The sequence below is a fragment of the Schistocerca americana genome, chromosome 2 (genome assembly GCF_021461395.2).
Source record: "Schistocerca americana isolate TAMUIC-IGC-003095 chromosome 2, iqSchAmer2.1, whole genome shotgun sequence".
NCBI lineage: Eukaryota > Metazoa > Arthropoda > Insecta > Orthoptera > Acrididae > Schistocerca > Schistocerca americana.
Window position 1 is genome coordinate 390,642,477 of NC_060120.1, and position 26,109 is coordinate 390,668,585.

Consider the following 26,109-nt stretch of genomic DNA (forward strand, 5'->3'; position numbering starts at 1 on the left):
ACTTGGACGATCTGTGCTCCGCTTTTGCATCGTTGTTTGCACCGGATCTCGGATGTGCTTCTGGCTTTCAGGCGCACATCATCCTACGGCCAGATGCACAGCCTCGCTTTTTCCAGGCCAGGCCCCTTCCGGTGGCCTTACAGCCAGCGGTCAAGTAGGAACTTGATCAGCTGAGGGCGATGGCGTGCTGGAACATGTAACTTACAGTGCATGCGCGACATCACTGGTGGTCATGCGAAAACCCAATGGGTCCCTTCGGCTGTGTGGGGACTTCGGCGCTACAGTCAATGCTCAGTCCCTCGTTGACACTTACCCCATTCCCCGACAGGAAGACTTTCTTGCCAAGCTTGCTGGGGGAGAGTATTTTTCCAAGATCGGCATGGCTGAGGCATACCACCAGTTGCCCTTGGATGCCGAATCTCAGAAAATCATGGTTATCAACACACGACTGTATACGTACAAGCGCCTTCCCTTTGGTGTCTCTTCGGCGCCGGCCATTTTCAAGCGATTCCTGGAGCAGCTTACACAGCCTATCCCTGCATGTGTGCATTATCTGGAAAACATATTAGTCACCGGGCGTTCCTGCCAGGAACATTTGCAAAACCTCAGCGCCTTATTTCATACTCTGCAGTCTGCTAGTCTACGCTGTCGGCTGGACAAGTGTTGTTTTTTTTTCAACCGGAAGTGGAATACTTAGGCCACTGGCTTAGCAAAGATGGCATTCGCCCTTTGGGTCGTAATGTCGCGGCCATTGAGGCCCTTCCTCGTACCAAGGACTTATCTGAACTGCACATGTTTTTGAGCAAGGTTACTTATTACTTAAAGTTCTTCCCCAGGCTGCCTCCGTTGCTCAACCCCTCAATCACTTGCGTCCCAAAGGGGTACCTTTTGTTTGCACTCCTGCCTGTGACCAGGCTTTTCTCCGTTTAAAGACGATGCTGAAGTTCACCCCTTGTCTTACTCCCTTCTCTACGGACCGCCCCTTGGTTGTGGCAGCTGATGCGTCGGCATACGGCATTGGGGCCGTCCTCGCGCACTGGGATGCCGATGGCTCCGAACAGCCCATCGCTTATGCCTCTAAGACGTTGACCCCAGCACAACGGAACTACGCCCAGATTGAAAAGGAGGCCCTGGCGACCCTGTTCGCCGTCCAAAAATTTCACACCTATCTCTTTCAGGCGAAGTTCACCCTCCTGACGGACCATAAACCCTTGGTTACACTTTTCAGACCCCACTCTCACCTTCCCGAGCGGACGGCTCAACGTCTTCAGCGCTGGGCATTGTTTTTACGTAATCACGCTTACACCATCTGGTATAAGCCCACCACCCACCATGCTAATGCGGAAGCTCTGTCACGTCTCCCAGCAGGCCCCGATCCTGCCTTTGACCAACAGGTCTTCTGCTTTCCCATTGATTCCGCCCGCCGGGATGCGCTGGACAGTCTTCCTCTTATGGCTGCTGAAGTTGCTTCGGCTACCCGTCGCGACCCTGTCTTGCGGCAGATTCTCAACTACGTGGTCCACGGGTTGCCATCCTATGTTACTTGTCGGATGCAGTCCGATTTCAGCCCCTGGCGCCACCTGTCTCACAGGCTCTCCGCGGTCGATGATGTCCTTCCGGGTGGTCGTCCCTCCGGAATTGCGGCTTCGGGTGCTCAGTTTGTTACACCGCAGGCACTGGGGTATGTCCTGTATGAAAGTTTCGGCTCGCCGGCATGTGTATTGGCTCGGCATCAATGGCGATATTGAGTGCCTGGTCCGTGGATGTACTGTCTGTGCGCATCACCAAGCAAGCGCCCCCCCCCCCCCCCCCCAGTCGTTTGCACCCTGGCCTACGCCTCGCCGGCCCTGGGATCGCATCCATATTGATTTTGCGGGTTAGTTTTTGGGGTCCATGTGGTTCCTCATCATTGATGCCTACTCCAAATACCCATATGTTTTCCGAATGGCATCCACCACCACGGAGGCTACACTCATGGCCATGGCCCTGGCCCAGGTTCTCGCCATTGAGGGCCTGCCCCACATGTTGGTCTCGGATAATGGTCCCCAATTCACAGCATCCTCCTTCCGCAACTTCTGTCAGGCCAACGGTATCTAACATATCCTTCGTCCAATGGCGCAGCGGAGAGGCTTGTCCGCACTTTTAAACACCAGTTGACTAAGGCACTCGACACATCTCCAACCACGTCGACCCTCACCCTGTTTTTGAGCACCTATCGCACTACGTCAATTGACAGACGTAGTCCGGCAGAGCCCCTTCATGGGAGGCAGCCGCGGACCCTACTCCATTTGCTGATGCCGTCCTCCTCCGGCCCCCACTCCCGGCCCTCGCAGTGTTATGCCCCTGGCACGGCCGAGTGGGCCCGCGCGTACGGCTCCAAGGTGGAATGGACACCCGTCACGGTCGTCGCGGCCCATGGGTGGCGTGCGACGTCAGTGCAGACATCGAAAGGGTTGGAGCGGCGCCATCATAATCACCTCCGCCCTCGTGCTGCCACGGGACTCGCGCCGCCGCCTCTTTCCCTACCTCCTTCGGGTAAGGACGTGGTCCTCGAGTCACCGTCCCAGCCCCCGGTAGCCGTCTCCCCGCGTACCTGCAGCCAGCCCTCTCCGCCTCCGGGTGGATCGGCGGCTCCCTCCTCCGCCCTGGACTCTGGATCGGCTGCCACGGATACCTCGGGCGTCCCTTCCTCCCCGCCACTTGCGATTGATACGCACAGTTCCTCTTCCCACTGCCGCGCACCTCGACAACGTCCGGGGCGTTTCCGCCCTACGCGCAAGTTTCAGGGGGGAGGGATCTGGTACCGCGAGCCGCGGAATTTGAATCCGCGCCAGACGTCATGGACGTCGAAGACCCATAGTGGTCTCTGCACCATCGCGCCGTACGCTGTGGCAGCGCGCGCCTCCTGGCCCGCTTTTAGTGTGAGGGCCCAACAGTGGAACAGGTGGTCCCAGCGGCCAATAGCGGCGTCCCAGATAGCGTACTTAAGCGCCTGCCTCGCACTCAGCCAGCCAGACTAATCTCGCGTACGTCGGCATTTCTGGCCAAGAGAAGTCTACTAATATGAAATACCGGCCTTAATTTGAGGAAGAAATTTCTGAGGATGTACGTCTGGAGTACAGCATTGTACGGTAGTGAAACATGGACTGTGGGAAAACCGGAACAGAAGAGAATCGAAGCATTTGAGATGTGGTGCTTTAGACGAATGTTGAAAATTAGGTGGACTGATACGGTAAGGAATGAGGAGGTTCTACGCAGAATCGGAGAGGAAAGGAATATGTGGAAAACACTGATAAGGAGAAGGGACAGGATGATAGGACATCTGCTAAGACATGAGGGAATGACTTCCATGGTACTAGAGGGAGCTGTAGAGGGCAAAAACTGTAGAGGAAGACAGAGATTGGAATACGTCAAGCAAATAATTGAGGACGTAGGGGTTGCAAGTGCTACTCTGAGATGATGAAGAGGTTAGCACAGGAAAGGAATTCGTGGCGGGCCGCATCAAACCAGTCAGTAGACTGATGACCAAAAAAAAAAAAGTCGGTTTACACCTCGCTTCGCGCTAGACAGCTTACTTCCTTGTTCTGTGTACGAGTGTTTGTTTCCTTGTGACTCCGTTGTTCGATCTTCTTGTCGTTCGTTCCGTCCTACGTTGGTCGTGTCCGTCCTCTCCCGTTGTGTTGTTGTTGTTCGCGGGCCTCTCCGTGGGTCCCGCCGCGCTTTTTGTTATTGCTACCCGGCGACCGTCAACTGGGGTCTGGAGTGATATCTTGTGTCAATAGTGGGTGCTGCGAACAGGTCTGGTTTAAAGCCCAAGCGACATAAGCCGCCATTTGAGGTGCCAAAGTAAGAGGCCTCCAGAGGTATCACAGCTGGAAGATTCACAATTAATTGTGGCCACTTGGGGCGCCGAGTTGCGAGAGGTGCCAGGGGCACATAAGTGCAACATTTGTGTACAGTGCGTATCACAATTAGCAGCGAAAAGTGACACTCGCGAAAGTATATGAGGGAAGATAACGATGATGTTTGGTTTGTAGGACGCGCAACTGCGCTGTTATCCGCGCTCGTAAAAATCCCAAGTTTTTACGAAGTCCAGTCTCGCCACTTTACCGAATGATGATCAAACGACGAGGACAACACAAACACCCAATCCCAGGGCGGAGAAAATCCCGATCCGGCCGAGAATCGAACCCTCAATCCCGTGATCCAGAGGTAGCAACGCTAGCCACTAGACCACGAGCTGCAGGGACCGAGCGGGATGGCGCAGTGGTTAGCACACTGGACTCGCATTAGGGAGGACGACGGTTCAAACCCGTCTCCAGCCATCCTGATTTAGGTTTCCCGTGATTTCCCTAAATCGTTTCAGGCCAATGCCGGGATGGTTCCTTTGAAAGGGCACGGCCGAGTTCCTTCCCAATCCTTCCCTAATCCGAGCTTGTGCTCCGTCTCTAATGACCTCGTTGTCGACGGGACGTTAAACACTAGTTTCCTCCTCCTCCTCCTCACGAGCTGCAGACGCGAGGGGAAAGGAGGGAGAGGAGGCAGTAGGGGTGAGGGAGGGGGGGGGGGGGGGCGAACGATAGGTCACTCGGGTGGAGAAATGTTGAACCGCCCAACATCTGATACGGCATGCATCGCACCTACTGCTATTATTAGACAATACAAATCTAAGCTACACTAATGTCATCTACGCTACATATGGTACAAACTTTTTTGTCATTCAGGTAACTTTTAAGTGTGAATGTTGTCGACAGTGAGGACACATGCTACGAAGGTATGATCGCACCAGTAGCACAGTCACTGGTAACTTCACTCTCACTGTCTAGTACTCCCATTTCACTCGCATTTACTCTGGGGTCCTACTCCCTGTTTTGCATATGCGTCAGTATGGAAGACTCTGACGACATCTTTCCTTTTATTCTATTAAGGATTTCTTGGAGATTTTATTTAAAACAGCGTTAATTACGTACAAAACAGAAAACAGTAGAGAATTATCGAGTACAATAGAGAATTACCGAATAAGGCAGGGCTGTTGTTAAGACATTGACCTCATATTCTGAAGGAAGGAGCTGCTCTGTTCGGCCATCCTGATTTGCGTTTTCCATCGATTTCCTAAATCTCTTAGGCAAATGCCGGGATGGTTCCTTAATCAAGGTGACGGTCGACCACGTGTTCTGTCACTGTAGGCTACCTGTTCTATCCTCTTAAACATTTTGGATAGGGGTGTATTCTCTTTGTGGAACCTGGCTTGTATCAAAGGTTTCGCAATAAACTCAACGCCGATTGTATCTTCATACCGTGGAGCATCTTATGTAATCAAATGTGCACCATTGTATCCACTAGCTGTGTTTTAAGTTCAGCAAGATCACTCGCCCATCTATTTTATTAGGTGAGTTATGCCCTGGTTCTCTGAGTAGACTCAGATAGGGTTGTTAGAAGGGTATGAAAAGGCGCCAGGTTTAATCTCCACGTAACTTATTTTCAATTCGGTAATTCTTTGACGGAGAATCTAAATTGACGAGCATAATCGTGAACGTAATCACGTCGTTTACAAGATTTGATGGGCTCTTTTAAATAAGTAATTTAGCTGTTGTAGCCCGTGTCTAAATTCATTATCGTTTTGGCTTACCTACAAGATAATTGTGTTTTAGTTTTTCATGCTACAACGATAACGGTTCATTGTAAATGAGTCAGTTAATAGCTGCACCACTAAAGAATTTTCGTCGGTCGCGCACGTTATGCTTACAGTCATTAATGTTAACAATTGAATCGACATTTGAGTAGACGAACAAGAACTACAGAAAATGTAGGTAGCTTTCTCGACTATTTCAGTTCTTTATACTACACATTTATTCATAAATCGCGTGAGGAAAAAACTTGCATCGGTAACATCTCAATCAAAATTTTGTTTCAGGTATCCGAAGTGGTGTAACGTTATTTACTCGCATTATCTGTCTTGTGCTGCTGTTCCAGTCTCTTCATACCTACCACAAATAATGCGTAAGGACCTCTGGACTGTGGTAATGGTATTTTAAACTTTTTGTGCTCGTAAAATGTTCACTCTACACTTATTTTTGGAATGTTAATTTTAGTAATCCTGATTCCTGAGAACATATACTACAACCTCCTTCTAGCTGAAGTAGGCACAGCCTCCTTTCCTGGGTTGTTCCTAATAGAACGTATTGATTAAAATGTTTATGCGTTTATTTATGTCGAACAACCCCTAATAACTCTGCAATTCTGATGATTCCAGTATCTCCTACTCCGGTTTGCCTATGGTCTACATACTTTTCCATACGTGCTAGCCTCTAGACACACACTTTCAGAAACTTGTGTTTCATTCTTGAATCAAAATTTGATAGCATTCTAATTTCTTTGTTTAGCTAGTAACGTGGACGCGTAAACTTGTACAATAGTGGCTTGTACCGACGTCATTCCTAACCTGGAAAGATTCAGTGAGTCACTAATAATAATCTAAGGTTGTATGCTACGGCATTGCATAGAAACGCTTGCCATACCATTCACACATGCCGCTGTTGTTAACTTTTGTATAGTCGACTCCTAGAAGTCTTACTCGTCTTTGTATTAAATTTCACTGGGCCTTAGTAAATAAAAATTCATGTGTTAAATCTACTTCTTCACAGAATTTTATTGTTGGAGACTTTGTTCATTCTAACTTTCCACGTATCAGTTCTCAGACCGTTAGCTTTTCCTAAGTTGCGCTCCGCAGGAATCTTTTGCCAAGTACAAGTTTATCATGAGGTTGCTTAAGGGAATCGCCTGTTCGTTAGACACTGTTGATTTTTTTGTCTGTGACGCTGTATTTTCCAATGTTTTCTGCTAATACCTCTACTTTTAAGTATAAAGCAAGGACAAGAGGAGACCTCAAAATTCCTCCACTCTCCACACTCCCACTAAAATGTGGGTAATCCCACGCATAGCGGATGTCCTCTTCGCTTCTTATGCAGTGCAGTGCTTGAACAACGGCTGCCAATCAGATTACCTCGAGTTACGGGACTATTTCAGTTTCTGTTTACTTGCGCATCTACTTTGTGACACGATTTTATGCAGTGCTGTGATGTCGAAGTCCCACATTGCTACTGTCGGCCAAGTGCAGTGCGATGTATTTATATTTAAGGAAACTAGTCATTAGCTATGTGGTACACTGTACCGCTACTGTTACACATCTACTAGCCGACAGAGTAGCCCTCCTCGCAAACACATTACGATAACGGCCCCAAATCAACATTACGACCAATGCTTGACAACGATCACCCTCAAGAGCCATCACGCTCAAATCGTGCAAACCAGACAGTAATATGAGGTGGTTTACTGGCGAGATATCTGATGTTATCCTGCGAGTCATTATCATATAAACAAGGCGTTATCTCTCTGCTTGTCAATAAGCTTATAGCACCGTATTTGTAGCAACAGTCAACGTCCTTTGGCAACAAGGGAAGAGCATGTGTGCCAACTGGACATAGGAAATTACTGCTTAAACAAATATCTATATGAATAACTGAGCCGGCCGGAGTGGCCGTGCGGTTCTAGGCGCTAGAGTCTGGAACCGCGAGACCGCTACGGTCGCAGGTCCGAATCCTGCCTCGGGCATGGATGTGTGTGATGTCCTTAGGTTAGTTAGGTTTAAGTAGTTCTAAGTTCTAGGGGACTGATGACCACAGCAGTTGAGTCCCATAGTGCTCAGAGCCATTTGAACCATTTGAATAACTGAGTGGCCAATCGGTAACTTCCCGGGAGCAAACCAACGTTATAAGTGCGTAGGATTTCAAAGCCGGTGTCAATCTGAATGAAATGTTTTTGAACACCTAAATGGATTTTGACCTAACAAAACAACGATGTTTCAATGATTTACATAAAGTACGTATTCGGTAGAACTGATTGTTTAGTTCAATGTTCTCTGTTCTAAATAGCAAGTACGTGAGTTCCTGTTTGCTTGCAAACCAAACGAGTTAGATAATAATGTTTGTTCGCTGAAGCTGTCTGGCACAGAGTAGCAGCTGTCTAGAAAATACTATCGAAAGGTACTTAGGTCGTTTGATTGTGGTTGGTCCTGCGACGTTATACTGATTTTTACTTTTTCATGAACATTTACAAAGAGTTGTAGGTAGAATATACGTGTGAAACACCCACATCAAAAGCTACGGCCTGCTATACAAATGACATCTCGCAACAGAAAAATGTAGGTAAATTTTAGATTATGCAGTACAGAATATAAGACGTACCACTTCCTTTCTTTGTTATTGCCACCTGATTTGAAAGTTCGTTCATGACCTCTCTATCTCCGAGTTTCAGTATTCAGCTCTTAATCGCTGTCTTTGACTATAGCTATATGTTATTTATTTATTGCTGCTAGCAAACTAAAGGTGTAGTCTCGTTGCGTATTTCAGGTCGTATAACACGAAATGTAATTGTAGAGATATTAAAGCATGTCTTCATACAATCGTTATTCGGCGTTGAATAAAATTTCTACAGCTAAAATAATTCATCCTAAGCACACATTTTCTAATCGCTTAAAACTAAATATCAGTATTATATTACGTTTAGTAGATGCGCCATTTTATATAGGAATTCTGAACTAGTATTCCTGCAACGACAGGTGGCCATGTACTCAGAATCTATATTCAATGATTCAAGAAGAACTAAGTACAACTACAGACTATAACCATATGCTATATTATTTCAATCAGATTACTAATGGTTTACTCTGTCCACTGCACATTATCGAGTCCTCTGGAAGACTTTCGGAGAATAATTTTTTTCCTCGCTCTGAGCGGCTTATCAGGAAAGTTTTCCTGGCACAACACTGTCGCCTCTACGACCTCCGAGCATCCAATGCCGCGTCCCCACCGCACTCAACAGAATTCACTTCATTTCTCCTCCAACGTCACGGGAGAGCTAGGCAACGAATGCCCGACTTGGTCCCATGGACTCACAGAAATTGTCTTTTGTCCCTGACGTTCCGTAGAATCTCGACTACTCGCATCGTCTTGATCTTGACATAACTCCTAGTTATGTTTCTCAATGTGCGGAAGTTAAAACTTCCTGGACCCTAATTACTAATCAACTGCTTTGAGTGCTACTGACTTCATTTCCTTGCTCGAGACATCGTATACTTTGACATTTATATAGTTTACCTTTAGATATACACTACTGGCCATTAAAATTGCTACAACAAGAAGAAATGCAGATGATAGACGGGTATTCATTGGACAAATATATTATACTAGAACTGATATGTGATTACATTTTCAAGCAATTTGGGTGCATAGATCCTGAGAAATCAGTACCCAGAACAACCACCTCTGGCCGTAATAACGGACTTGATACCCCTGGGCATTGAGTCAAACTGGGCTTGGATGGCGTGTACAGGTACAGCTGCCCATGCAGCTTCAACACGATACCACAGTGCATCAAGAGTAGTGACTGGCGTATTGGGACGAGCCAGTTGCTCGGCCACCATTGACCAGACGTTTTCAATTGGTGAGAGATCTGGAGAATGTGCTGGCCAGCGCGGCAGTCGAACATTTTCTGTATCCAGAAAGGCCCGTACAGGACCTGCAACATGCGGTCGTGCGTTATGCTGCTCAAATGTAGGGTTTCGCAGGGATCGAATGAAGGGTAGAGCCACGGGTTGTAACACATCTGCAATGTAACGTCCACTGTTCAAAGTGTCGTCAATGCGAACATGAGGTGACCGAGACGTGTAAGCAATGGCACCCCATACCATCACGCCGGTTGATACGCCAGTATGGCGATGACGAATACACGCTCCCAATGTGCGTTCACCGCGATGTCGCCAAACACTGATGCGACCATCATGACGCTGTAAACAGAACCTGAATTCATCCGAAAAACGACGTTTTGCCATTCCCGCATCCAGGTTCGTCGTTGAGTACACACCATCGCAGGCGCTTCTGTCTGTCATGCAGCGTCAAGGGTAACCGCCGCCATGGTCTCCGAGCTGATAGTCCATGCTGCTGCAAACGTCGTCGAACTGTTCGTGCAGAAGGCTGTTGTCTTGCAAACGTCCCCATCTGTTGACTCAGGGATCGAGACGTGGCTGCACGTTTCGTTACAGCCATGCCGATAATATGCCTGTCATCTCGACTGCTAGTGGTACGAGGCCGTTGGGATCCAGGACGGCGTTCCGTATTACCCTCCTGAACCCACCGATTCCATATTCTGCTAACAGTCATTGGATCTCGACCAACGCAATGTCGCGATACGATAAACCCCAATCGCGATAGGCTACAATCCGACCTTTATCAAAGTGGGAAACGTGATGGTACGCATATCTCCTCCTTAGACGAGGCATCACAACAACGTTTCACCAGGCAACGCCGATCAACTGCTGTTTGTGTATGAGGAATCGATTGTAAACTTTCCTCATGGTCAGCACGTTGTAGGTGTCACCACCGGCGCCAACCTTGTGTGAATGCTCTGAAAAGCTAATCATTTGCATATCACAGCAAGTTCTTCCTGTCGGGTACATTTCGCGTCTGTAGCAAGTCATCTTCGTGGTGTAGCAATTTTAACTGCCAGTAGTGTATTATTCGCTAGAATAGCAAGTAACCGCCAAATTTCTTCATTACTGGCTATGCCACAAACACTACCTGATCTTATGCACACGGCCTCAATGTATTGATCACATTTAAATAAAATATGTTGAGGTACCCAACCAATCCCCAGTTGCACGCCTGTGTTAATTCTACATAAATACTCGTATTGTGAATATTCCTATGGAAGGTTGAAATCTTTCACGAACGCTCGGTAAAAATCCACGCACCCGCCGTGGAGTACTTTCTGTGCCTCAATCAAGTTGCCATTCATCAGGAATCCATTCATTTAATTGTTTGTCGGTGATGTACTGACCAGTTAAGTCTTTTACTTTTCTTAGATTACCTCTAGATCTAGTGAAAAGCTGCTAAATGTCGCTTTTTCCTGTGTTACCCGAAGAGAGCATTACAAACCCACATTGAACTCATACTAACAGTCTGTTCTCTCATTCGGGTGGAGCCGGGTTCAAATCCATTTCTGACCGTCCAGATTTAAGTTTCCCGTAGGTTTCCTAAATCTCTTTAGGTGAAGACTATCCATTCTTTCCTATTTCTATCTATTTCTGTTATTTTCTTCTATTTCGTCTGCTATCCTCGTCTCGCGATTCCTCACTATTCTCCATTCCAGTCATCTTCCTCCCCAGATTTCATTCCTTCTGCATCGCTGCCTTACATGTCTGTTATTTGTCATTACTCACATTCGACAAACATTCAATGAGGAATTTACTTAGCTGTGTTAATTAGACCGGTATCTCAGAAATATTATATATTCATTAGGATATGAACATCATTTACTACTCACATACTATACATACTATAATGCTAACTTATTAAAGATGTCTGTTTGGATATAAAACTGAAAGTCTTAATGCCGCCAGATAAAATAAATACACAAGTGGAAAATCTCTCTATTTCACGAAAATGTATGTAAGTATGCATGTATGTTCCATTTATCCTCCTAAGCTACTGGATCGATTTCAGCCAAATTTGATACATATATCACTTGCAGTCGGCAAAGATGCACTGTGAAGGAAGAACGACCTACATTCCATACGGGTGGGGATAAGAAATGGGTGACACTGAAGCATAGCTCTGGAACACCTAGAGCAAATTCAACCTTTTTGTTAGCCACATTTCTACAAAAATGCTGTGGGAGTAAGATTCCTCAATACCGCCAGGAAAAGGGGTCTAGATGAGAAGAGGTGAAGTAAAAAGGCTCGAAAACGACCTGTTGGTATTTATTTCCCGTAATTAGTTGACGTGGAATACGCTAAAAAGTATGAAGTGCAGTTTCTCTCTTATTTGTGCTGTTCAGTTTTTCAACAAGATCGCAAGAATGACCACTAAAGTGAGACAATAATTTTGTGAACGTGTTTCGTGACCTTAAATCAGCCCATACGGTTGATAAATTTAACAGCCTCTCAGGAGTCGTGTGGTGTAAAACAGCACAGAATCAGATTCACATCTGCGCAATTTATGTCACTTATGCATATGTTCAACACCTCCTGCTAAGCCTGTGAACTGATTTCAACTGAACTTGATACACATATTACTTACTGTCTGGAATGAAATACTGTGGGGTAAAAACCAACAACCTCACGCTGGGTGAATGGGGGGGGGGGGGGGGGGGAGGGAGGAGTAGGGGCTGAGAATTAGAGACACAACACAAGCTTGATAAAAGGTTGGGTAAAAAGTAAGTGAGCAAGTTTGCCGCATTATGTGCACAGGAACTATACAAGTATCTGTCGTTAGCGGTTAAGAGAAAAAACAGAGGCTAAAAAAGGGTGCCTGAACGGGTATTTGAACCTCCGACCACCAGAGTTTAGGTCATCATCGGTGCGTAGTTTTTAGGGAGAAAAAGAAATATGTTTTAGTTGTGCACCTGAGAGTAACGAAGCTGTTCGACTTGAATTACACACTTTGAGGTGATAAAGGAATTAAATCCTCGAAACACACGTATTGTCTTTGGAACTTCGCCAAAGGGTGTTATGAAAAGTGCTATGCTCGTAAATTTTAACTAACTTCCTGTTTAAGTTAGACAAAGCAGATTTCCATCTTAGCAGCCATGTAAAAATACATAATCTCTGCTTATGAGGACATGAACAGAATAGCCCTTATTGTGTAAAAGATAATTACGTGCTAACACGCAACCGTCATGGTGGACTGTGTAATGATATTGGCTCTGTTTGTTAGTGCCTTCGCAAACATGGTTTCCCCTGGACGGAGCCGCTTCGTATTCTCTTAACGCGTTACAGTCGATGGAAACCATTTGACAATTTTTTAGAAGGAACGAAATTTCAGATAGGCGGTTACATTTCATTTAAACATTCCAGGTCTCAATGTTTGCGACTTCTGTCCGTCATAACAATGTAACAGAAACATGTACAGCAAACGTCCTGCACTGAAAAATGAGGAATGACCGCGAAATCAGTGGCTTTTATCGGAACATGATACAGCAAGCTTTTCATAATTCGATAAGGACTTAATCAGAATATGTGCGCCGAAATGAAATACATCCAATCAGTTAATACGACATCTTTGAAATGAGTGGAAAATTGTCTTCAAACTGTTCTCTTTTGCAGGACACTGAGCAGGCAGTCCCTGCTCGGTAAACACGAGAAAATCAGAAACAGTAAGTGCTGAAATGTGCAACAAAATGAAAATGAGCGAGAGAGAGTGAGATTATGTCAAATGATGCCACAGCAGCGGTAGAACTTTTAACGTTACCTGAGTGGCAGGATGACGGGTATCAGTGAGATGTTTATTAATCATTAACAACACGCCCAGGCTTTGCACGGACAGCACTAAGCCATCTATCTCAAAGCGAAAAAAGTGGTCCAACTAAAACATTCATATATCTTTACGTACTACACGAATATGTAATAAAAAATGGGGGGTTCCTATCTAAAAAAACGCAGTTGATGTCCGTTTGACCTATGGCAGCGCCATCTAGCGGGCCAACCATAGCGCCATCTGCTTTCCCCCTTCAAGCTAGACAAGTTTCTTTCTTTGTAGTTTTTTCGTTTGACGCTTATTTCGTGAGATATATGGCCCAGTCACTATCAATGAACCACCCTGTATACTGTGACAATCCGATGGAAGGGTTTCGGCTTGGCGAATGCTGGGAGAAGACTATCTGCCATCACGTGTAGTGCTTACAGAGGAGTATGGAGGAAGTAGTATTACGGTATGGGAGTGTATCATGCGGTTACAGGCGATCATTGTAGGCAAAACCATCCCTTCCTTCCGTCTCCTCGACTTCTATGACACCATCTATGGCCATCCCCTCCCCCACGCAGATCCTCTACGACCTTATTCCATTACCACACCTCCTCCTTTTCCTCGAACAGATACGGATCATCTACACCTCCCGTAAACTAGATCCCCCTCACCCACTTGTCTCTCCCATCCTCTTCCACCCCTGTCCGCTGCCGCGCCTGTATTCCCACGTTCCACCTGCTCTCCATCTCTCCACTCTCCTTACCCTCTCCCAAGGTGGCTTCCGCCAGCTCCTCCTGCCTGATGATGCCCTCCTCCCCTCCATCTACCCCTCCTATCAACTTTGATCCTCCTCTTCCACTTCCCACGTTTTTTTCCTCAGGGCAGCCTCCCTCCCTTCCCTCCCTCCTTCCTTCCTCCCTCCTCCACCTCTGGGCTTTCCCTACCCCCATACCTTCCTTCCTCCCCCCATCTCCTCTGCCACTGGCATCTCCTCTCTCCCCTCTCCCTCCTCCCCCACCTTTTTCCCCTTTTGGCAGGTCCCCAGACTCCCACACGTTAAGTGAACATTAGCGCGCCGGAGATCATCGCCATCGGTTTTGTGTGTATGTCGTCGTATTTGTGCTTCAGTGTTTTTCGCCGCCCACACTCCATCGTTTACGTGTGTCATCTCCATCATCAGTATTCGTGTACAGTGCTAACAGTTTCTTTGGTTTTCTTTCCGTGTGAGCGACTTCGTGTTATTTCGTTACTATGTCTACTGGTTTTTGTCCCCCGTTATGGTATGTTCATTCTGTGTCACCATTGTTTTCTCTTGCACAACCTGTGGCTGAAGAGCGGCGTACTGTTGCCGCTGCCAACCCACCTTGTGTAAGGGGTAAAATGACAATAAAGAAAAAAATCGCGCGGTTAGAGTATGTCCTCCCGATTGCGCTTAAGGAAGCGCTACATGTGGAAGGGCACGAATAAATTTCGCAGCATTGTCTACCGTGCACAGTGCAGGAAAAATTTGGAGATGATGATTATATCAGTGTGACAATACACCCTGTTATAAAGCAACATCTGTAAGACAGTGGTCTGTGAACAGTAACATTCTCGAAATGGACTGATCCGCCGAGATTTACGACCTCAATTCAACAGAAGACCTATGGAATGAGTTACAAAGTTGACTTCGCTCCAGACCCCAGCGTCCTCCTCTGGTGTCATCTCTTTAGGTAGAACGGATAGAAAGGACAGCCATTGCCCTACACACATTCACACATCTCATTGTAAGTGTTTCGAGCAAAGTTCAAACCATGGTAAAGGTGAAGGGAGGCAACCACATTAATCTCTAGTAACAGGTATCCTGATGCGGTTGATCAGACAATGTAGGTTTTAATCTCCAGTCACAGTGGGGATTGTAGAGCGGGCCTCACCTGGCGGCGTTCCAATCGGGGTCTGGCTTGGAGTGCCTGTTGCAGGCGAGGACGATGGCCAGCACGGCGAGCATGAAGGTGAGGTTGACGGCGCAGGTAGCGGCCACCACGAGCAGCACCTCGCTGCCGCCGTAGCACGCGCCCGACACGGCGCGCTGCTCGCCTGCCAACATACGCCGCACACACTCAGTCCAGCTGCAGGCGTCGCAGCAGCTTCTGGCTGTGTCAACTATCGGAACATATCACAATATACACTGAAGGGCCAAAGAAACTGGTACACCTGCCTAATATCGCACTGCCCCCCTACCCTGCGAACACATAGAACGACGTGGCATGGACTCGACTGGTGTCTGAAGTAGTGCTGGAGGCAATTGACACCATGAATCCTGCAGGGCTGTCCATAGATCCATAGCAGTACGAGAGGATGGAGATGTCTTCTGAACATCACGTTGCAAGGCATCCCAGATATGCACACTCCGTCGTTAGGCCACAAGTGGCCCATCGTGACCATCCGACCGCCGTGTCAACCTCAGCTGAGGATGCGGATAGGAGGGGCATGTGCACACCGCTCTCGCGGCCGTTATAATGGTTTTCTTTGACCGGAGCCGCTACTACTCGTTCGAGTGTTGAGTACACCCCGAAAAATGACAACAGGGCGTGGCGACCCGGATGGTTACCAACCCAAGTGCCGGCCACTCCCGACAGTGCTTAACTTCGGTGACCTGACGGGGACCGGTGTAGCCACTGCGGCAAGGCAGTTGCCCATCCCAGATATGCTCAATTATATTCATGTCTGGGAAGTTTGCTGGCCAGCGGAACTCAGAAGAGTGTTTCTGGAGCAGCTCTGTAGCAATTCTAGGCGTGTGGAGCGTCGCATTGACCTTCTGGAGCTGCCCATATCCGTCTAAATGCGCAATGGACACGAATGTATGCAAGTGACCAGACAGGATCCTTACGTACATGTCACCTGTCACAGTCGTGTCTAGACCTATCAGGGATCCCATATCACTCCAACTGCACTCGCCCCACACCATAAAATTAAATGTTCGTGAGGGGGGTACCAGGTTGAGATTCATTGGGAGAGTCCTTAGAAAATGTAGTCCATCAACAAAGGAGGTGGCTTACAAAACACTCGTTCGACCTATACTTGAGTATTGCTCATCAGTGTGGGATCCGTACCAGATCGGGTTGACGGAGGAGATAGAGAGGATCCAAAGAAGAGCGGCGCGTTTCGTCACAGGGTTATTTGGTAAGCGTGATAGCGTTACGGAGATGTTTAGCAAACTCAAGTGGCAGACTCTGCAAGAGAGGTGCTCTACATCGCGGTGTAGCTTGCTGTCCATGTTTCGAGAGGGTGCGTTTCTGGATGAGGTATCGAATATATTGCTTCCCCCTGCTTCTACCTCCCGAGGAGATCACGAATGTAAAATTAGAGAGATTCAAGCGCGCACGGAGGCTTTCCGGCAGTCGTTCTTCCCGCGAACCATACGCGACTGTAACAGAAAAGCGATGTAATGACAGTGGCATGTAAAGTGCCCTCCGCCACACACCGTTGGGTGGCTTGCGGTGTATAAATGTAGATGTAGATTACAGAGCCTTTACCAGCTTGAACAGTCCCCTGATTACAAGTGGGGTCCATGGATTCATACAGTTGTCTCCATACCCATACGTGTCCATCCGCTCGATACAATACGAAACGAGACTCGTCCGACCGGGCAACATGTTTCCAGTTACCAACAACCCAATGTTGGTATGACGGGCCCAGGCGAGGCGTAAAGCTTTGTGTCGGGCTGTGATCAATGGTACATGAGTGGACTTTCGGCTCCGAAAGTCCATATCGATGATGTTTCGTTGAATGGATCGCACGCTGACACTTGATGACCCAGCACTGAAATCGGCAGCAATTTGCGGGACGTTTCCACCTCTGTCAAGTTGAACGATTCTCTTCGGTCGTCATTGGTCCCGTTCGTGCAGGATCTCTTTCCGGCCGCAGCGATGTCGGAGATTTGATATTTTACCGGATTCCTGATATTCACTATACTCTCGTGAAATCGTCGTACAGTAAAATCTCCACTTCATCGCGATCTCGGAGATGCTGTGTCCCATCGCTCGTGCGCCGACTATAACACCACGATCAAACTCACTTAAATCTTGATAACTTGCCATTGTAGCAGCATTAACTGATCTAACAACTGCGCCAGACACTTGTCGTCTTCTATGGGCGTTGCCGACCGCAGTGCCGTATTCTGCCTGTTTATGTATCTCTGTATTTGAATACACATTCCTATACCAGTCTATTTCGCGCTTCATTGTTTTCCACATTGCTGTTTGTTTCGCTAAAAATAAGAACGAGTGTTTCGTGCTTTTAGCAATACTCTGGGGCGTTGAAACTGACGGTTCTCGAAGACGGTCTGTATACACGCGGTGTCCCAGGAGAAATGGTCAGTATCTAGGGATATGACAGGAACGATCATTTGAAGCAAGAAACTACTATGGGCACGCGCCCTATTTCGAATGGTTTCATGTGCAGAGTGATCCAAAAGTCCGTTATTTTTTGAAAATGCACTAATTCACCGAATAACGTACATAGAGGGGTAAAACTTGACACACATGCTTGAAATGGAATGAAGTTTTATTGAAACCAAAAACGAGCGCACAAACCGGCCAAGAGAGAGCGCCGGACAACAACACGTCAGTGACGCTGCATAAGAATCGTGTGTAAGATGAACTGTAGTGAGTGAGGGAGTCAGATGTGCCAGCAATAGTGGCATGTTGACTTCACCAGAAAAGGTACTGTTAGTGAAGCTTTGCTATCAGAATGGAGTATCCGCAACTACAGCCTTACGATCCTATTGCCACAAGATGGGTAGTCAAACGAGTAAAGATCCTGTGACAAGTGTTGTGAAGAAAATGATCACGATGTTCAAAGCTGCGGGTTATTTAGAGGATCGGGCCCATATATGGTGACCAGACACGAGTACTCCTGCTGCTCGGTCAGTTCAGGAAGCAATGGAGACTTGAGCGGTTCATCTCCATGTGGTCAAGTCAGAGCTCGTGAATACCGAAGTCGCTTCGGCATTCCATGCATTACTGTTTGGAGAGCACTAAGGCGTAGCCTCCAGTGCTATCCGTACTAAATCCAACGTCATTATGAACTGTTAGTCACCGACTTTGTGACGCGGAGAACGTTTGCGGTGTGGCCACTTCAAAAACTGGGGGAAAATAACGATTGTTTGAGGACCGACGAAGTCCATTTTACATTCTGAGGATTAGTCAACACCCACAACTATGTAATCTGAGCTACCAAAAATCCTACAGTTGTTGCGTAAACTCCATTGCATGACGAGAAAGTCACGGCATGGTGTGGATTTACTACAACAGTTGTGATCGGAAATGCATGGTGCTGCTTTTCGAACTGTCATCATGACGGGTGCGAGGTACGCCGATATGTTACAGAATCGCATCCTCCCTAGCCGGTAATAGTTCATCATACCTACCGATATGCTGTACAGTGCTGTTCACAACATTGGCCCTCGATTACAAGAATTGTTAATCAAAATACCCACGCGTGTACTGCCGGTCTACAGTGTCCAACGGGCACAATATTTCGGCGAACATACATGTCACCATCACCAGATGAACTGACGGACTGAGCTCCTGTGAACGTGCCGGCAAGGAGATCCGTACGCTATGGCTGCTCAGAGGAAACTGGGTTCGGTCGGGTGCGTGGCTTCTTCGCGAAGAAACTTGTCTTCGAGTAAAGCGGAGTTCACAACATATACATGTTTTGCCTCCTATTTATTCTGGTGGTGCGTCTTCTAGAGGTGATTGGCTTCCGGTTGGTTCCACTCTGTCTTCTTCTTCAGTGACAGCCTATGCCGTAAGGATCTGGGGCCAGCGTGCGTTGGCATTGCGCCGTATCTTCTGCCCCAGAGAGCGTATGTACCGGTTCTCGGATTGCCGCGCCTGTTCGTAGAAGCGGCGGGCAACCATACGGACGTGGTCCTTGACTTTGCGGACCTCAGCGAGGTCGTGCAGTGGTCCAGATGGGAAGTCCCGCGGCAGGTGCAGCGCGAGGCGGAGAGCCCTGTTCTGCAGATATTGTAGTTTCTTCAGGTGGTCGTCTGCCGCATTCCCCCAGACGACAGCCGCGTAATCGAAGACAGGGCGGATTAGCGCCCTGTACAACGTGACGCCCAGTCGCGGAGGAAGAGTCGACGTCGGGTTGAGCAGGGGGTAGAGCTGGAGAAGTCGACCCCTTGCTTTGTTTACGACGCCCTTCACGTGTGGGCCCCAGGTGAGGCGGCGATCTATGGTGACCCCAAGATACTGCGCTGTCGGTCGCCAGTTGACAGGACTGCCTCCAACGACGAGTGGGGGCAGAGCGGCTGGGATGACACGACGGGTTGCAATGAAAAATTGCGTCTTGGCGCCATTGAACTGCAGTTTCCACTTGACGGCCCAATCGGCTAGGGTGACGACAGCGTGCTGCAACCTCTGGCGAAGTGTGTCCGCGCGCATACTTCGTGAGTAGAGCGCAGTGTCGTCGGCGTACAGTGCTAGATGCACACGAGGGACCGTCGGCGTATCAGCCGTGTAGAGCGTGTACAGGATCGGCCCCAAGACCGAACCTTGTGGCACGCCTGCTCTGATGGGACGGACTGTCGACAGGCCAGTTTCTGCACGGACGTGAAAAGTCCGTCCATCGAGGAAGGACCGTAGCAGACGGATGTGGGATCCAGGGACCCCCATTTCGAGAAGTTTGAAGAGCAGCCCATCGTGCCAGACGCTGTCAAAAGCGCGCGAGACATCAAGGAAGACTGCTCCGAAGTATTCGCGCCTCTCCAGGGAATCGAAGGCTTCTACCACGAGTTGTAGAAGTTGGTGCTCCGTAGAGTGGCCCTTACGGAAGCCGAACTGGGCATCTGGGAGTAGAGCTTCGGCGGTGACGTGTTGCTGTAGCCTCTTCAGGTAGATGCGCTCGAAAACTTTCGAGATGGCAAGCAGCAGACTAATCGGGCGATAGCTCTTCGGCTGCCGGAGATCTTTTCCCATCTTAGGAATAGCCACAATCTCAGCATGCTTCCACTGCAGGGGAAAGTGACCGGTGCGAAAGATCTTGTTGAATATTGCAGCCAGGTGAGTAGAGGCGACCTCAGGCAGTTGTTTCAGCATGGCAGTGGAGACGTCGTCAGGGCCTGCAGCTCTCTTTGGATTGAGGGCCTTCAGAGCCGCCGAGACTTCTTCAGGAGTTGTGGCCTCGATATCATCATCGCCCTCCGTTCCCAGATAGCGAGGGAGCCGGTCAGCGACCATCTCTTCATGTTCTGCGTCCAGTGGATCCTCTACAGGCTTGAAGTTCTCTCCAAAAACATCGGCGAGGGCATCAGCCATCGCGTTTGGTTCACAGACAGTTCCGGTTGCAGTTCGGAGAGGCGGCATACGCTGCGTTCGCCGTAGGAAGTGTTTCGCGGTCCTCCAGGCAGACCCGTCGTCAAGCTGAAGAGTCGCCACACGGCTAGCCCACTCCCAGTTGCGGTGATTGTCCACAGCCACCGTGATTTCGCGCCGCATACGGTTGAGTTGCCGTTTGGTGGCGGGGTTCCGTGTACGCTGCCATTCGCGGTACACTCTGTTCTTCTCGGCAATTTGTGCAAGGTGAGCGGGGGGCAGCTGTCGAGAGTGGTCCTGGCGCTCGCGTCTGGGCGGAGCCGCCTCATTGACTGCGGCGAGGGCGGCGAGGGCGGCGTCTGTGAAGTGGAGGAGGGAATCTTCAGCTTCTGCGTCGTCTACAGGTGGCATCCCAGCTAGGGACTCGGTCACGGTGTGGCGAAAGAGATCCCAGTTGACTCCAGAGAGTGACACCCCACGCCTGGGTAACTGCGGTGGGTCGAGGTCGACGTCAAAAACAACTGGCACATGGTCAGAGGAGAGAACATTCCGTGTCGAGGCGAGGATGCGGTGCGGAATGCCTTTCACGACCGCGAAGTCGACGATGTCCGGTTGTCCATTAGCGGGGAAGATGGTGGGATCATAGGGACCCACTACCACGGCGTCATTGCGATCCACGATTCGGAGGACGCGGCGTCCGTCTCTGTTGGTGAGTCGTGAACGCCAAGCGACGTGCTTGGAGTTGTAGTTTCCAGCGATGAACAGCTTGCCTCCGATGGAGAGAAGAGATTCTAAGTCCGCATCTACCCAAGGATGCGACGGTGGTTTGTAGATGGCAATGAAAGTTATGGCTCCCGCTGACGTGTGCGCGACAACTCCAATCGCCTCCAGAGTCACGAGCGGCGGCAGTTGAATCTGGTGGTGACGGATCCCATTCCGTATGTAGATGGCCATTCCTCCGCCGGCAGTTGGCCTGTCAGCACGGTAACAGGAGTAGTTCGGCGCTTTGACTGCAATGCCTGGTTTAAGGCGGGTTTCGCTGAGCAGACAGATGTCCACGGCTTCATCACGAAGAAATTGACGAAATTCGCCAGCTTGTGTGCGTGGACAGAGGGTGTTCCACGCGACGACCGTGAGTCCTCTAACACTTCCCATAATGAGTAGTGGAGGAGCGTCTGGTGGCTGCCGGAGCGGCAATCTTCTGTGCAGCGGTCAGGTGCTGCGTGAGGACATCAAGCAGTTTTGTTGTGCTCGCCACAAGTGCGGTGAGTTGAGTAATCAGACTGGCGATGTCCGTGGCGGAGGCGGCAGGAGCCGTATTTTCTCTGGCGCCGATGGAAGTGGCCACCTCTTCGCCATTGTATGTGGCTTCTTCTGGGGCGTTGGTTGTGCGACCCCCCGTCTTGCGCCGGCCGCCGCGGCGTTGGGGGCGTGCACCAGACGTCACGGGTAGGGCAGCAGAGGAGGGGCCCGATTCCGGGTCCGACGAATTCTGCACAGGTGGAGTGGCGTAGTTTAGTAGTGGATGTCGTGCCCCTGCGTCTTCAAAAACATCGCGGATGTGGGAGTCTTCATTGCGGCGACGTGCCTGTGGGCCTGCATGGTCGGCGTCATCGCTGTTGGGTCGGCGGGGCGCCAGTCCTCTGGCGACAACCGTGGCGTGGGAGATTGTAGGTTCAGCCTTGGCAGACCTCTTCTGTTTCGCGGCGACTGGCTGGCCTCGCTGACGAGCACTGGTGCGTCTCCAAGCTTCACAGCCGCGGTAGATGGCAACGTGAGCGCCCTCACAGAGAGCGCACGTTGGCTGCTGCTTCCGAGGGATGGGGCAGTCCTTCGCTGGGTGTGCACCGGCGCACTTCACACATTTTTCAGGCATGGAGCAATGCCGGGCGACATGGTTGATGCCCTGGCACCGGTAGCACTGAACAGGGCCTCTCTTGGCGCGCAAGTCTTGTGTGGTCACCGAGACGTTGGCGAGTCGGGTGGGCTGGTAGAGCTTCCTGTTCTCGATTGTATCGGTTGCGATGACGAGAAACAGGGGCATGTAGTCACGTGATTTGGGCTGCTTCATCTTGACCACAGTTCTGACACTGAAGTCGAGCTCTTCGAGTTCTTCTTTAATGTGATCCGGCTCCATGTTGAAGGGCAGATGCCGGATGACAATCTTCAGGACGCGGTCCGGTGTGGTGGCGTGAGTGAAGAAAGGGATTGCCCTTTCAGACGCCTCCTGCGTCACGCGTCGGTAGTCGTCTGCTGAGCGCAGCGTAATCTTGTACATGTCTCGTCCGGCGACCTTCACATTGTAGACTGCCGTCATCCAGCTATTGAGAAGCTGTTGCAGCTGTCGGAAGGTCCCTTCGTATTTCAGAACGATCGGCGGAAGTGGCGCATCCCGCCTTGGCGCCGTGGAAGGGCGCGGCGGTTCCTCTGGGGCATCCTCAAGGGCAGCAAAAGTGTTGGCAGTGGATGCCGGCTCGTGAGTGGACAGCACCCGTCGTCGCGCTGTATGGCGTCGCTTCGGGCGAGTGAATCCGTCAGCATCGTCAGCAGGCGTTCGTTTCGATCGCTTCTCAGCCGGTGAGCTGCGCCCGCCGGTAGGGGCTGTATCTTCTTCTCTTCTGCTTTTGCCGGATTGCCGACGAGGTGGTGGTACGGCAGACGGCTCGTCTTCTTCCGACTCCGGAAGCGGAACTGTAAGCGATATCCATCATGTCCTCATTCGTTGCGTGGTCCGTCATAAGTGGGGGGCCAGATGGGGCCGCCGACGTAGCAAGCTCCGCCGGACGGCGATCTGCCACACCCTTCGCAGTACGTAGCTCCGTTCGCTTCGACATCTCTCGCGCGAATCGTGCGTTTTGGGGTTCGGTCGCGGCGGCGGCCGATTTAAATACCCTCCGCCAGCGGCGCGCTCCCTCCGCCGTCCGCGCCCCGCGCCACGGTCGCGGGAACAGATTGCGACGGCGTCTGAGATGACGTCGGTGTGATGGCTCTGCCCGCCGTGGTCCTCACAACTATACGTTTGCTCGATTTACTCTTTATTAACCCAATCGCTGGTTCCCAAGCCTTGCTAAGATTATAGCCACAGTCACGGTTTATGAGGTCGTCATTGGTGCGAATTTCGATGGCCTCTCTAACAACGCTGTCCCAGTATCTCGACGTCTGTACCAGGATCCTCGTGCGTTCATACTCCATAGCGTGATTTTTCCGACAAACAATGTTCAACGACCGCCGACTTGCTCGGATACATCAGTCGAGTGTGCCTCTGGTGTTCACGGCATCGATCCTCGACGGTACGCAGCGTCTGACCAATATACGACTTGCCACATTGACACGGAATCTGGTACACGCCGGCCTTCCTCAAACCGAGTTCATCTTTGGCGCTCCCCACCAGTGCACGAGTTTTATTCGGAGGACAAAACACAGTTCCGACCCGGTGTTTCTTCAAAATGCGGGCGATTTTCCCCGAGAGTGCGCCTATATGTGGAATAAACGCAGTGCCTACCTCCTCCCTCGTGATTTCATCCATTACCACGGGTTGTGCTGTAGTGGTTGCGTGGAGAGCACGTTGAATCTGCCACTCTGAGTACCCATTTTTTCGAAATACAGTACTCAGATGTTCCAATTCCTGGGGTAGACACTCTGCGTCAGAGATAGTGCGCGCCCTATGTACTAGAGTGTTAAGTACCCCATTCCTCTGTGAAGGGTGGTGGCAGCTGTCTGTGTGCAAATACAGATCAGTGTGCGTTGTCTTCCGATACACCCCATGACCTAGGGTGCCGTCAGCCCTTCTCTTGACCAAGACGTCAAGGAAAGGTAATTTACCCTCCGTTTCAGTCTCCATAGTGAATTTGATGTTGGGGTGTATGGAGTTTAGATGTGTAAGGAAGTCAAGGAGTTTATCCATACCATGTGGCCAGATGACGAACGTGTCGTCCACGTAACGGAAAAAGTAAGTAGGTTTCCATTCGGATGACGACAGGGCTTCCTCCTCGAAGTTCTCCATGTACAAATTCGCTACCACCGGTGAGAGTGGGCTACCCATGGCGACTCCCTCCGTTTGTTCGTAGTATTCTCCATTAAAAAGAAAATACGTGGAAGTCAAGACATGCCTAAAAAGTTCAGTGTTCTTCTCGTCAAACTTCTGACTAATCAATTCTAGTGACTCTCGCAGGGGACCCTCATAAACACGGAAACGACGTTAAAACTCACCATGATATCTGACTCATTCAACCTGAAGCTATCAAGGCGTTTAACAAAATCCACGGAATTACGGATGTGATGAGGGCATTTACCCCCACAAGGACTTAATATTCTAGTCAGGTATTTGGCCAACAAATATGTAGGTGCCCTGATGTTGCTGACAATGGGGCGTAATGGTACCCCCTCTTTGTGAACCTTCGGGAGTCCATATAGCCTAGGCGGTACCGGACCTTGGGGTAACAATTTCTTAGCGTCACCCTCGGGTAAATCTGCGTCCTTGGGAAGCGACCTCGTCTTGTTCTCCACCTTCTTTGTAGGGTCAACGCTGATCTTCCGGTAGGAATCGTCATTTAGCAGGCTCTGCATCTTGTCAGTGTAGTCCTTATGGGAGACAACAACTGTAGCATTGCCTTTGTCAGCCGGTAAGACAACAATTTCAGAGCGCTCCCTCAGATCACGAATGTCCGTCCTCTCTTTACTGGTGATATTTGACTTCATCGGCTTGGATTTCGTCAACGCACGACAAGTTTCACGACGTATTTCCTCAGCTGATTCAGGCGGAAGTCGAGCTGCAACCTGTTCAACAGCATTAACAATTTCTGCGACCGGAGTGAACTTGGAGGTGGGAGCGAAGTTGAGACCTTTCTGCAAAACCGAGACCGCATCATCACTCAACACCATGCCACTCAAATTTATGACAGTCTTGCACGGAACCTGCAGAGATGGTTTGTCAAGGAGGCGTGAGAACTTAGCTGTTTGACGTCCCGTTGCGTTCTTATGGGCGGAATCAGCTGCAACCCAGGTGACACCATCAATCCAATCCCAGGAAAAAGAAGTGAAATTACTAGCCAGTTGCAAATGTAGTTTGAGTAATTCCTGTGAGATAAACTCAAGGCTCCCGCGGGTGAATTGCACTCTCTCACGTACCAATGCGAGGCTGGCTCGTTTCTTGGTTCTCTTGGCTGCTGCAGAATCGATGTGATGCATAACGTTAGCAAAATTTGGAACAACATTCTCGGAACGACAGCTCTTTAGAAAGGCAGAAGTACTTAGCAAACGACGTCTACGGTGGCGCAACTTTTCAAATTACTTCATGCTCCGGTACATCTCCTTCCCGTGAAGGTGTATGATGTGTTTCTTGAGTTTCTCCCGGCGTATTTGTTAATCAAAATATCCACGGGTGTACTGCCGGTCTACAGTGTCCAACGGGCACAATATTTCGGCGATCATACATGTCGCCATCATTAGGTGAACTGACGGACTGAGCTCCTGTGAACGTGCTGGTACGCAGATCCGTACGCTATGGC

The 26,109-nt window shown here is 49.5% G+C and overlaps 1 protein-coding gene across 1 annotated transcript in view; it reads right to left on the reverse strand.

The window, feature by feature from the left end:
• LOC124596037 overlaps positions 1–26,109 on the reverse strand; it is a 41,185-nt gene that overhangs the window by 13,042 nt on the left and 2,034 nt on the right. The window contains exon 2 of the mRNA XM_047135005.1: positions 15,212–15,374. Coding sequence (XP_046990961.1) covers positions 15,212–15,285 — 74 coding nt within the window. The 5' untranslated portion in view covers positions 15,286–15,374. The remainder of the gene's footprint in view (positions 1–15,211; positions 15,375–26,109) is intronic.